At 44.1% G+C, this 14,185-nt stretch overlaps 1 protein-coding gene across 1 annotated transcript in view; it reads left to right on the top strand.

Moving 5' to 3' along the window:
• Nucleotides 1-14,185, top strand: part of TNPO1 (transportin 1) — a gene marked incomplete in the record, with an annotated part of 160,002 nt that overhangs the window by 100,151 nt on the left and 45,666 nt on the right. The window contains 2 exon segments of the mRNA XM_034774657.1: nt 9,479-9,704; nt 12,587-12,758. Of these exon segments, the coding sequence (XP_034630548.1) occupies nt 9,479-9,704; nt 12,587-12,758 (398 nt within the window).

Raw genomic sequence — 14,185 nt, 5'->3', positions numbered from 1 at the left:
ATTATTAGTACAAAGAGTATTTTAAAAATTCTTAACTTAATTTTGTAGGACATTCTGTAGGACAATCATAAAAGCATGTGTTTGTCCTAATATTGGAGGATGAAAAAATTAAACTTATTTAAAAAAAAAAAAATCTAACTTGTTAAACAAAATAAGCTACTATGAGACTCAGCTTCTCATTGTCCGAAAAGTTTGGGTTGGTTATGCCTTCAGGTTTAAAGAACATTTGTAATATGCTTGGTATATTTGGTGTATATATATGTCCTTACATGACATTTCTGTTTGGCTAGCTGTTTGCAAGGATTGGAATCTTTCTCTCTGATTTGATTACTGGTTGAAGGCTAGTGCTTGGGAAAGCTTACTAATATGCCTAAGTGTTTATAGCCCAAAGATACTGCACTTCTAAAGTACTAGTGTATCTGTGTTGGGAAATTATAAATTTCTAGCCTCCTCTCCAGCCGCCTCTCATCATCTTCTCTCAAATGTGTCTACCTTCTTCCACATTGCTCATTAGGCTTGTTATGCCCTAAAAGCTGTTTACCATCTGTACCTTACCAGATTCTACTAAAAACTCATTATCTACTCATTAAGGGTACCTCTTTACTTTTTTTTAATCACGATCAAGATATGTCTTACAGACTTATTGCCTATTGCTCTTGTCACACCTTGCCTTCTCCTCCCCACCCTTTCCTTTTATCACTATCACTTATTATGTAATCAGTAAGGTTAAGATTTTGTCACGGTTATTTTTAGTAAAAGTCAAGGATAGGGTCGCGGATAATACACAAAAATTCATGGAAGCCTCTGACCCTTCCTACTGTTACTAAAAATAACGAGGGAGGCACCTGATTGGGGGATGCTATGGGAGGAGGTGGGCCTAGCACCCGCAGTCCCGGTGACTGGGCCTTCTGGGTGCCTCTCGTTCGGTGTCTCCTTCTCCCTCTCACGCAGCTGGGGACTGAAGCGGAAAATGTCAGGGGTCTCTGAAAGTCACAGAATCTGTGACCTCCGTGACATCTTATCATTAGTAATCAGATTTATATTTGGTGTATACTCCTCAGGACATGGGCTGTTTCTTACTTGTGTGAGGCACTAAGCACACTTCTGAGTCCTTGAAAAAATAATGAATACTGATAAAATAACTGATTTAGGTTGAAGTTTTCTATGTAACTTCCTTGGATCGTTGTCAGCCCTCTTGTGAATGTGAAAACTGGCCTTCTGTCTTTCAGACTCAAGTGAGAGAGTACCACAGTGGAGGTGCAAACGTTTAGTGCAAATAACTTTCTTGTGACTGTGCAGTGCACGCAGTAAAAGCAATACCATGTCCTCAGGAGGTGGGGATGTGAAACTAGTGAAGTTTTATAATGATTACTCGATTACAACAAAATTATGAAAAATATTTAAAGTCACCCACACTTAAAAATCTAGTCATTCTTGTTACTCTCTTGCTCCCCCACTCTGTTCAATTACCATATATTTAATAGAGTACTTTAGCCAGCTCTGAGGATTAGAGACTTTGTATAATTTCCAAGCTGGTTTTCCTGGTTTTTTGATGGTATACATCTATATTTCTAGCCCTAGCCTTTCATGAAATGTTGATGTTTAAATTGACACATAACCCCATATCTCCTCCAGTCTAGCAGTGCTTTTTTCTGGCATTGATTTAGGACTTAATGGAGCTGTAGCCAGTCCCAAACCTTGGAAAAATGTCATTTTGAGTCCATTATATAGCCCAGGAATTACACTCAAGTCTAGCACTTACAGATTTACCACGTTCACTGATATTAAGATATTAAAAGTTAAGGATATGTTGGTAAACAAAAAGCAAGAAAAATCAAAGCTTAATTTGCTTTCAGTATGTAGGCAGAATAAGGTGTTGAAACGTTTTCATCCTACCTTGGATGTTGAAACATTCATGTGTATGTTTTACTCTACAACTGACTTGTGGAAATTCACAGTTAAAAACTGTCAAGTATCAGAGAGGTAGCTGTGTTAGTCTGTATCCACAAAAACCAACGAGGAGTCCGGTGGCATCTGAAGAAGTGGGTTTTTTACCCACAAAAGCTTCTGCCCAAATAAATCTTAGGCTTTAAGGTGCCACCGGACTCCTCGTTGTTTTTACAGTTAAAAACTGAAAAATCAAAAAATTTCATTTTGGATAGACTATAAATAATTTTTTGTGGTTTTATCAGCAAAACAAAAAATGAAAATGGTTCTTCGAGTGCTTGCTAACATTGATTCCATTCTAGGTGTGTACATGTCTGTGTGCGCAGACGTGGGAGATTTTTTGCCTTAGCGGTATCCGTAGGGCGGGCTGTGGCGCCCTCTTGAGTGCCGGTGCCTAAGAAGAGCGACTTTGTGGCACAGAGCAAGAAGGGCAAAGGACCCGGTTCAGGCCGCCAGCCCACACTGGAGCCACATGGGGATGACCCCCCTCCCCCATGGGTCCCCTAGCCCCCTGAAAGATCCGCCACCAACTCCAGGGAGCGGTAGGGGATCCAGACTGGTGGCAGGGCTGATGCCTTCTGAGGCTCTCCTGGTGCCCAGAGAGCAGATGCCTCTACCAGTGCCTTCCTGGCCCAGGTGCCAATTCAGGATATCTGCAGGACTGCTACACAGTTGTCTGTCCAGACGTTTACATCTGATTATGCACTTAACCAGCAAGCCCAAGACAATGTTGACTTTGGCAGAACAGTGTTGGAAGCCGAATAACCGTGAACTCTGAGCCCGCCTCCAGGGAAACTGCTTATGAGTCATCTAGAATGAGATTGACATGAGCAAGCACTCGAGGGCGGGAGGAGACAGTTGCCTACCTTTTGTAACTGTGGCTCCTCTTAGAGTGCTTGCTTATGTCAATTCCATTCTAGATGTGAGCACAGTTGGAGGTTTTTGCCTTAGCGGTACCTGTTGGGTCGGCTGTAGCGCTCTCGAGTGCTGGGCTCGTGCGTTGGTATATTAGGCGCTGCCGACCCTACACCCTCTCACTTCCTCCTTACTGCCCCTGATGGTTGGTCGGAGTGCCTTGTCTTGCATTGCAAGAGCGGTTGAATGCTTACAGTCCATTGTTCTGTCTTCTTTGTTGTTAGTTGATAGGTACTTAGTTAGACCTTTTAAGTTAAATGTTAGCGTAGTTATTTAGGAGTTAAAGTTCCAGCTGGGACTTCCCCTCAGAGCAAGGCATGCCCTGTTCCCCTGGCTTTGAGCCATGTTCATTGTGCAGCTGGCCGATGCCCATTAGTGACCCCCACGAGAGCTGTTTAAAGTGTTTGGGGGAGTCCCACAAAAAGAATAAGCGCAGGATCTGCCAAAACTTTCACCCTCAAATTCAGAAGGAATGAGATATCCGCTTGAGGGCCCTCCTCATGGAGGCTGTGCTTCGTCCTACCTCAGAGCACTTTTGTTCAGACTCGACGCCGAGGTGCTAGGCGTGAGCACGTTGCGCACCACTGGCACCAGTACCCTCCGAGCACCGTTTCCCCTCCCTGGTGCCTAAGAAGCGGTTGAAGTCAATTGGCCCACCAGCATCATAGAAAAAGGGGGCTTTGGGCAAAGGACCTGTGTCTGGTAATGTGCCCAACCCAGAGCTGCTTGGGGGTACCGCTGAGGTCGGACTTCCTAGTCCAGCCAGGATCCTGCCTCTGACTCCTGGGAGCAGCAGGAGGTCCCAGCCCCTAGTAGGGTCATTTGTGCCCAAAGCGGGCCTGGTGGCCAAAGAGCAAGCAGCTAAATGGCACCACAGACGCCAAGCCAGGTGACAGACCAGGCCAAGGTCCTGGCATCTATGGGCAAGCTGGGTATGGAATTGCCACCTAAAGCAGCTAAGCATCCCCGATCCATGGACTGCAGGCCTTGGATCCTGCCACCGGAGCTTCTGTCCCCGATTGGAAGACACAGGTTCCTAATGCCATGGTCTCCCCCTGTGTGGCACAGGACACCTGAGTTGTGACGCTGATCTACATACCCATGGTACTGGGTCTCCCACAAGAGTTTGCCACACGCAGATCACCATTGCATAAGCGGTCTCCTAGATGTCCATTACCCCCCGGTGTGGGATTGTTCCAGGTTCTGGCACTGTCTCCAGCTCCCCAGTACTGCTCTTTGGGCAGGCACTGGTCTTCGCCCTCTCCTTACTGGTTGCTCACGAGGGTCAGTTGGCAGATTCAGGCATCTATAGCTCTGCCCTGGTCACTGGAAGGGCAATGGTCTAAGCCTGAATGGGAGTTGAGCCCCTCGCCTATAAAAGGTGAATCGCCACCAGTCCATGAGACCGATGTGGCTCCTACAGCAGCAGGGTGGAGGCAGGGGCAATAGCCTGTTCAGTGGCAGTACTGGAACCCGTGGAGTGTACCTGTTTTGCCAGTCCTGTAGTCCCACCGTTCCTCCCAGACTGCATCAGACAAGCTGCCCCCAGCACAGCCAGCACCCAAGTCCCAACACAGTGCCGAATCTGATGCGGGGGGCAACACAGCTTGCCCCGATGCCCAAAGAGCCATCCACAGACAAGCCAGGGGAAGCAGACCCTCCCCCTACTTTGCAGTCATCTTTGTTGTTTCCGGACCAAGCGGTGGTGGGCCCCTTGCAAAGGCAAAATGGAACTTCAGACCCATTCTGGACCTGCGCTGCCTCAACAAGTCTCTCAAGAAGTTAGTTTCACATGGTGTCTCTGGCCTCCATTATTCCCTTCCTGAATCCAGGAGACTCGTATGCCACCCTTGAACTAAAGGACGCATATTTCCATTTTCCCAGGGGACAGGCATTTGCTCTGTTTTGTGTTGGACCACCGCCATTTTCAATTCAAGGCGCTGCCCTTTGGTCTCTCGTCCACCTTGAGAGAGTTTATGAAGTGCATAGCACCAGTGACTACTTACCTGAGGCGTGCAAATTTATCCATACCTTGAAGACTGGCTAATAAAGGGCTGGTCCCGGGATCAGGTGCAGCGGCATCTCGATCTGGTTTGCTCCAACTGTCACGATCTGGGGCTGTTGATAAATTAGAAGACCTGAATCTGAATGCCTGTACAATGCTGAGTTCATTGGAGCGGTCCTCCCTGAAGCTCTGTTCCAAGACATGGCGGACCTGATCTCATGCATGCAAGCCCGCCTTCTCACCACTGCGCTCATGTGCCTATGATCCTGCACTTACATGGTCCAGCATGTGCGGCCCTGCCTCAGGTCCCCTACAGGCTTGGCTGGTGTTGGTCTATGTCCCCAACAGACAGAGAATGGACTGTGTGATCAAGGTCCTGGACCATGTACTGTCGTTACTCACATGGTGGCAGAATCCTGCATCGGTGTTGGAGGGGGTTCCCTTCATGGCGCCATCCTTGTCAGTGACCCTGGTCTCTGATGCCTAGGACCTTGGGTGGGGAGCCCACCTGGGCAAGCTCAGCATGCAAGATCGTTGGTCGAGTCACGATAGCTCCCTGCACATCAACGTCAGGGAGCTCTGAGAAGTTCTCCTGGCCTGTGAAGCCTTCCTACCTCACATAAAAAGCATGGTGGTCCAGGTCCTGACCGACAATACACTGTCTATGTTCTGTTTCAGAGTAGCAGCCGTGTTAATCTGTATCCACAAAAAGAACAGGAGTACTTGTAGCACCTTAGAGACTAACATTTATTAGAGCATAAGCTTTCGTGGACTACAGCCCACTTCTTCGGATGCATATAGAGTGGAACATATATTGAGGGGACACACACACACACACACACACACACACACACACACACACACACACACACACCCACCCACCATGAACAGGTGGGAGTTGTCTTACCAACTCTGAGAGGCCAATTAAGTAAGAGAAGAAAACTTTTGAAGTGATAATCAAGATAGCCCAGTACAGACAGTACAGATTGTCTGTACTGGGCTATCTTGATTATCACTTCAAAAGTTTTCTTCTCTTACTTAATTGGCCTCTCAGAGTTGGTAAGACAACTCCCACCTGTTCATGCTCTGTATGTGTGTGTGTGTATATATATCTCCTCAATATATGTTCCACTCTATATGCATCCGAAGAAGTGGGCTGTAGTCCACGAAAGCTTATGCTCTAATAAATTTGTTCGTCTCTAAGGTGCCACAAGTACTCCTGTTCTTTTTGCGTCTGTTCTATAGCAACTAGCAAGGTGGGGCCAGGTTGTCTGCCCTTTGCCAGGAAGCCCTCAGGCTCTGGAACTCCGGTATACAACACAGCATCCATCTTGTAGCCACACCTCCCCGAGGCCAGGAATGCTTTGACAGATTGCCTCATCAGGACCTTCTCGTCTTGCCACAAATGGTCCCTCCATCTGGAAGTGGCTAGCTTTATCTTCCAGAGGTGGGCCTGTTCACGTCCAGCACATATTCTGCTTGTTTTGGGGGATCGACAGAGGCTCCCTATCGGATGCTTTTCTGCTCCCATGGTTAGGGCTCTGTTGTATGCCTTCCCTTCTGTGCCACTGATTCACAGGGTCCTCATGAAAATCAAGCAGGACAGGGCGAAGGTGATCCTCAGCACCAGCTTGGCCCTGCCAGTGCTGATTCGGCACTCTGCTGAACCTCTCAGTGGCTGTTCTGTTATGGCTGCCGCTAAGGCCGGACTTGCTGTCCCAAACCACGGCAGTCTTCTGCATCTGAACTCGGAGACACTGCACTTGATGGCTTGGCTGCTGCATGGTTAAATGTGGAGGAGCAGGAGTGCTCGGCTGCTGTCCAGCAGGTTCCGTTGGGCAGCAGAAAGTTCTCCACCAGAATGATCTACTTGGCCCAATGGAAATGGTTTGCTTATTGGACCTCAAATAAAGGTATTCGGCCTGAGCAGGTCTCATTGTAGTTGATTCTGGACTATCTTCTGGACCTCAATCTCGAAGACCCGTCCCTTTCGTTTATCAGGGTCCACTTGGTCGTTATTTCGGCCTTCTGTCTGCTGCTTGAGGGTAGGTCGGTTTTCGCCCAGGACATGACTGTTAGGTTCCTCGAGGGCCTTGAGCGCCTTTATCTGCACGTTGGGGACCCTGTTCTGCCATGGGACCTGAATCTTGTGTTGTCATGGCTCACTGGACCCCCTTTTGAGCCTTTGGCTTCCTGCTCTCTCCTTCTCCTATCCTGAAAGGTTGTGTTACTCGTTGCGATAACATCTGCCCACCAGGTGTCTGAGATTAGGGCGCTTACCTCGGAACTGCCCCATACGGTCTTCTACCAGGATGAGGTTCAGCTGTGGTCACACCCAGCTTTCCTGCCCAAGGTGGTCTCTGTTTCCTATGGGCCTGGACATTTACTTACCTGTCTTTTTTTCTAAAGCTGCATAAGTTGGAGGAGGAGCGTAGATTGCACTCCCTAGGCGTCAAGAGGGCACTAGCCTTCTGCATTGAAAGACCCCAAGCCATTCTGCAAGTTGACGCAATTATTCATCGCGGTGGCCAACAGGATGAAAAGTTGTCCAGTGTCCACTCAACGAGTTTCTTCTTGAATCACTGCCTGCATTCACATACGATCGGGCCAGGGTTCCACCTCTGGCGATCATAACTGCCCATTCAACCAGGGCGCAAGTCTTTTCGGCAGTTTTCCTTGTCCAAGTGCCTATCCAGGACATCCGTAGGGGGCCACCTGGTTGTCCGTCAACACATTCACATCCCATTATGCACTTACCCAGCAGCCCTGGGATGATGCTGGCTTTGATAGAGTAGTACTGCAAGCTGCTAGACAGAACTCCGAGCCCACCTCCGATAATACTGCTTTTGAATCACTTAGAATGGAATCGACATGAGCAAGCACTCAAAGAAAAAATGGTTACCTACCTTTTTTGTAACTGTTGTTTCTCGATGTGTTGCTCATGTCCATTCCATTACCCACTCTCCTATCCCTCTGTTGGAGGAGCTGGCAAGAAGGAACTGAGAGGGTGTAGGGTTGGCAGTGCCGAATATACCAACCCATGAGCGCGGCACTCGAGGGTGCTACAGCCAACCCTATGGATACCGCTAAGGCAAAAAATCTGACAGCTGTGCACATTGGCCCGCGCACACCTTGAATGAAATGGACATGAGCAACACCTCTTGAAGAACAGTTACAAAAGGTAGGCAACTGTGGTGGTTTTTTTTTTTTTTTCTAATCACATTAAACATTTAGCTTGGCCTGAAATTAATAACTTGTTTAGTTTTTGGACAGTTGACCACTCTTTTTTTTTTTTTTTTTTTTTTTTCTAATTAAACTCAAAGAAAATTTGGAAAGTCTTACAAAACCACTGGAAGAGATACTGGTGCCCTAATACCCTATAGTGCTGTAGTTAGAGGATTCACCTGGGATGTAGGAGTTCCAGATTCAGGTCCATATTCTCCCTGATTTGGAGCAGGGATTTGAACTTTGTAGATGAGTGATCCGAACTACTGGGATACAGGGTGATTGTGGGGTGAGTCTCTTTCTCCTGTTGAAGCTGTTCTATTTTGTTTAAATACTTAAACATTAATTGGCCCAGAGGGAGTGAGAGTCACTCTATCGTCCGGTGGGTAGGGGACTCCCTCTCCACCTTTTATTTATTTATTCTAGATGAAACTATTAGAGGAATTCATGTCGAATTCACAAATAGGTTTTGGTCAACTCTGAACTGCAGTTTTGGTAAATAAACTGTTTGTCCAGAATTTTTCACCTAGCTCTACTTAGTTGTATTGCTTAATGGCAACATTCTTTAATGGATGTCTTGTTTTGTCAAGAGTCTCTTGCATAAATGCCTACTCCTGCTCGTTCATCATCATTACTCTCTTGCTCAACATGTGGCACTGATCTTGTCTGTCTCTCCCTACCTCTGTTCACCCACTCTTTCTTCCCCCTTTTTCCCAGAGCTCCCAAGAGAGGAAAAGAAGGTCCTAACTATGTAGTGCACCTGTGGACTAAGAAATATGGTACTAATTGCTTGGGCTGAAAGCAGTTAGGCAGCTCTGCTCCCTGCTGTTGCTCCTTGGAAATTGAAAGGGTAGGAACAGTGCTAGGAATGGTCTTGATCTCAGTTTTGGATACTTCCAATGGAGAGCAGTGAGGGAGTAGGACAGCCTAATTCTCCTTAACACAGGAAACTGGCAGTATTAATGATCCACCATTAAGGAGCAGACCCTTAGGGAACTGTAGCCCATATTCTTATAACTGAGGCGCTAACCTTCTGTGTCTTATCAAACAAAGTAAATTAACACAAACTTGCAAACTAATTTTATTAAGCAGATGTGCTTGTTAAACTACCGTTCGCACACCAAGGCTTTTGAGTATCATGGGAGCAGTGGAAGATGCTGATAATTTTGAATGAAAATGGATTGACAAGTTGCAAAAAGTAATAAATGGTTGTTGAACAGATAGTAAGGGCTTCCAGGCATGATAAGCCTGATTGCATATTGGTAAGATTTAGTCTCTCTTTTGGCACCTTTCAGAGTGTCTCAGTAAAGAGAGAAATATTAAGCCAGAGTTATTTTAAGCCTTTCTAACAGCACTATTTTACTTTACATATTTTTGTGTTTGTAGGTTGCATGCAGGGTATGATTCCATATCTTCCTGAACTAATCCCTCACCTTATTCAGTGCCTCTCTGATAAAAAGGCTCTTGTGCGCTCCATTACATGCTGGACTCTTAGCCGCTATGCACACTGGGTAGTTAGTCAACCCCCAGACACGTACTTGAAGCCATTAATGACAGAGTTGCTAAAACGTATCCTTGATAGCAACAAGAGAGTACAAGAAGCTGCCTGCAGGTAAGTCAAGAAAGTTATTGTACTTGGTTTGCATAAAATAAGTACTTTAGTAACTACTTTAAAAAATAAATAAAAAGGCCTAAATTCTTTTTTAAATATTTTTTTTTTTCTGTATAATGAACTTTACTCCAAATGTGGTAGGATTCATAAGTCCCTCTTGGTGATTTTAGTTCATTTTGAGATGTCCAGTTTGATCTCTAAATGTGTTGATTACTGCACTAAAGAACTTTAGTGCAATAAGGGAAATTGTCTGTATGCAGTACCTGATTTTCATTAAGTGGTAATTTTGATGTTGCCTTAAAAGGAAAGGCTAACTTCGTTACTGATTTGCATTCTTGTATGTGCAAGATCAGTGGCAATGAAAATGGAAGACAACTATTGCTATAATAGATCTATTCTATTTACATAATTCTAACTCAGGATTTCTGAAATTGTGGGTCACAACTCTTGCAGGGGTCACGAAAGGAAGTCTTGAGAAGCTGTGCAATAATATAACTTCATTTTTAAAAACTCAGCAAACTTAAAATTGCTCCTTAAAATGGACAACTTCGTGTAAGCTTTTGTACCCAGGAACCCTACTAACTGTTTCAGTGTAGCATATTGCTGGATATGATTGTGTGCAGCAGGCTGTATTAAACCTATAACCTTCCTGTGCTTGGATTTACTATTTTAATTGTATTTGTATTCCCCTGATGCCTAAAGGCCATAGCCAGGATCCAGAGCCCCATTGTGCTAGGTTCTATACAAAATTGAATAGACACATCCTTGTGCAAAAGAGCTTACTCTTACAAAATAGAGAGATGTTAACAGACACAAGGTACTACAGCAAAATATTTACAAGTAGAAAACTTGTTAAAATGTTTTCCTTTTTGTTTATTTCCCGAAACCTACCCACCTTTTCAGCCAATCTGATCTGCTGCTTACGTAAAATCCTTTCTCCCTGCCCTCTTACAGGGATAACTTTCCATCCTTTTATAGAATGAGCCGGAACCTGCTGATGTCAGAATGTCCACTTCACAAGTTTTTAACCCACAAACACAGCATAAAGTGCAAGTAATCCAAACTGGCAATGGCAAAATGTACAGTTAGTGGCTGTAATCACAGAGGACCCTGGGCAGTGATAAAGGGGTAATTGGGAAAGTTGGATTATTTCATGAAATGGACAGTGGCGAGCTGTCATAGTGATGGCTTGTAAGAAAAAATATAAAGCAGCATGGTTTTACATAGATTGAGCCAATACCATGGGTTGTAGTGTATTCTGAAGTGCTGTCTGCTAAGAGTATGAGCCCTTCAGAGTTGCTGCAGCATTTAGAAATCAAACATCCTTTGAAAAATAATCCCGAGAGTGAGTTTGTGAAAAATGTGAAGCCTTGGGAAATCAACAAGGATTGGTTATTCAAATTGGTAGTGTCAATAGGAATGTCTTTCAGGCATCTTATTTGCTATCTTTACAAATTGCACAAAAGTATAGGACGCAGCGTTGCAGAAAATGTTATTCCCTATGCAGCAGAGAGGATTTCAAGGCCTGAAGCAGCTACCGTACTGAAAAGTGCCATTGTTATATAATACTGTCTATTTTCAGATCTGTGTAATTTCTACATAACCCCAAACATAAAACTTGTCCCTTTGCCAGTAAGAAATGTCTTGGGTATCCCCAGCCCGAGGGGCAGTTGTACCTGTATAGTTCTAACCCGCTTGCTTTTTAATGCCTCTTAGGAGGAATACCTGTAGGTACCAAATAACATAATCACTGCCCACCTACAGTGTGCTATGGTTCCATTGTGATGTAGGAAAATGGCCGTTCTATAACTGAGAGTAGTAGTAGAGGGGCATGATCACTTTTTCTAAAGGGAGCAAATTTTTAGCATCCAGGACAGACTGTAGTATATTAATCTGTACTTTTTTTGACCCAATCCAGGCCAATAAAATCTTTGCACTATCCAATCATACGTGTTCTTTCTTCCATAAATGTGTCTGTGGAATGGCATGTTCCATCTCTAGGACCATTTCCCTACATGTTTAGGGATTTATTAATTGATTCCCTTGGGGCCTAACTGCATATAGTGTGTGTCTATGTAAAACTGCTCTATTTTTCCCAAAACTGGAAAAAAATCTGTTCCCTCTACTGGCTCATCATTTGACTTTTGCCACTTCTGCTCTCCACATCTGTTTTTTATATCCATTTTGTGTTAGATCGTGAGCTTTTGAGGGCAGGAACTGCCTCCTCATTAGGTTTAGACATTGTCAGGCACAGTGGAGTTGGGGCCTCTAGGTGCTGCTATAGTACAAATAACCCATTATATATCCGAAATGATGAACAGCTATTGTTAGAGTTCCCGCTGCTTCAGTTAACCCACTGCAGCTAAATTTATAATAGTACTTCTGTTTTTCCCCATTTGCATGATAGGCTTTAAGAGAATGTATCTGAATTTTATGTTCACCAGAAATGTTAAAATTGGGCCTCTTTAAACTTTTAGTTGAAAGGTTTGGTTTCCTGGATATCCGTGCCATTGTAGAAACACATTTCAGAATAATTTTAAAGGGGCAAACTGTTTAAGGATATGTCTTCACTTTGAGTGGGGGTAGCTCAAGGAGACCTGTTCAATCTAGCTATCATCGAGCTAGTGTGCTAAAAATAAAGTGTAGCAGGGCAGGGGCTAGTTGCACCAAATGTGCGCTCATCACAGATGCTAGGTACATGGGTTGGTTAGGCCTTGCAGATGCTTTCACTGCTGTGGCTACATTCTATATTTTGTACACTAGCCCTCATTGAGCTAGCGGGAGTATATCTTGAGCTGGAAATCCCATCCAAACCCTAAATGGAAATGTCACCTTCTTAATTATATTGATTTAACAATCTGACTTCTTGTTTTGCTCCTTAGTGCCTTTGCTACTCTAGAAGAGGAGGCTTGTACAGAGCTTGTTCCTTACCTTGCATATATACTTGACACTCTGGTCTTCGCATTTAGTAAATACCAGCATAAGAATCTTCTCATCCTTTATGATGCCATAGGAACTTTAGCAGATTCTGTAGGACATCATCTAAACAAACCAGTAAGTATGATTTGTATTCTGTATAAACCACTGTCATAGTGAAACAGTAACATCATGACTATCCTACTGCAGTACAGTTTATAAGATTTTAAATGAAATCTTTATTAAAATCTATGTCATACAAAAAATCCTGACTTATTTTTCTTTTACACTGCTGCAAGGATGCACTTGGATTACTGAGTATACTAATATTTTCTGTTTTAAATATAGGGAGTCATATCTGTAGAATCTTTCAAAAAAGAACACATTTAATTGCAGTCAGTGTATAGGGTTAGTGAAATGTTAAGTTTGTGATATTGAATTTCTTTAAACCTAACTCTCATTGTACTACTTTTGACTAGGTGGAGACCTTAATGAGAACCTTAAAATATTAAACCATACTCAGCATTGTGCCTAGCCTGCATTTTTTTAAAAATGTCACTCAATACCATGCTGAAACCTAAGGCTGCTTGACCTACAGATGCTCATGTACTAAGGCTGTAGAACCCTGCATAGCAAAAAGACAAGTCTCTCTGTCAACTCCTCCTTTCAAAAACTATTAGCTATATACAGGTTGTGAATGTAAATGCTTCAAAAGGCAGGAGATTCTTAAACTTTCCATCACCAGCCAATTATCTGTTTAGTCATTTTCTGTGGGGAAGAACTGGACCACTGAATATGGGGCTTTCTCATTGTATTTCCCCCTCGCCCCCTTCAAGGTTTGTAGTGTTTACACCCTTGACACTGAAGCCAGGTGAAATAGACTCTTACCCTACCGTGCACATGAGTTCATGAAATAGTGTTGAACTATTCTCTCATTCCTTTTGGAGGGCCCTTGCAGTGGAATAACGGTGCAAATGTAGATGACATTTACACTGTGTCCTGGAGGACCTTACTTGGATTCACAATTACAGTAATTTCACCCCTTTGATAGACATTAGGTGGTTGAGACAGTTGCAGTTTGGGAATCTGAAGGAATGGAGGGAGTTAACTTCTAAGGGATTGGGTGTTTTGATCCCTGTATTGATAGGCATAATGATTCTTGGCAGTAACATCACATTCCAGACATAAGTAGCTTGTGTTTCAGTGGTCTCATCTGAGTGTCTTGTTTTAGGAATAACAGAAGTACTGGGAGCATAAGCTTTCGTGGGTAAGAACCTCACTTCTTCAGATGCAAGACTGCATCTGAAGAAGTGAGGTTCTTACCCACGAAAGCTTATGCTCCCAGTACTTCTGTTATTCCTAAAACAAGACACTCAGATGAGACCACTGAAACACAAGCTACTTATGTCTGGAATGTGATGTTACTGCCAAGAATCATTATGCCTATCAATACAGGGATCAAAACACCCAATCCCTTAGAAGTTAACTCCCTCCATTCCTTCAGATTCCCAAACTGCAACTGTCTCAACCACCTAATGTCTATCAAAGGGGTGAAATTACTGTAA

The sequence above is a fragment of the Trachemys scripta genome, chromosome 6 (assembly GCF_013100865.1).
Source record: "Trachemys scripta elegans isolate TJP31775 chromosome 6, CAS_Tse_1.0, whole genome shotgun sequence".
In the NCBI taxonomy this organism is placed as follows: Eukaryota; Metazoa; Chordata; order Testudines; family Emydidae; genus Trachemys; species Trachemys scripta.
This window is presented reverse-complemented; position numbering and strand designations above follow the sequence as displayed.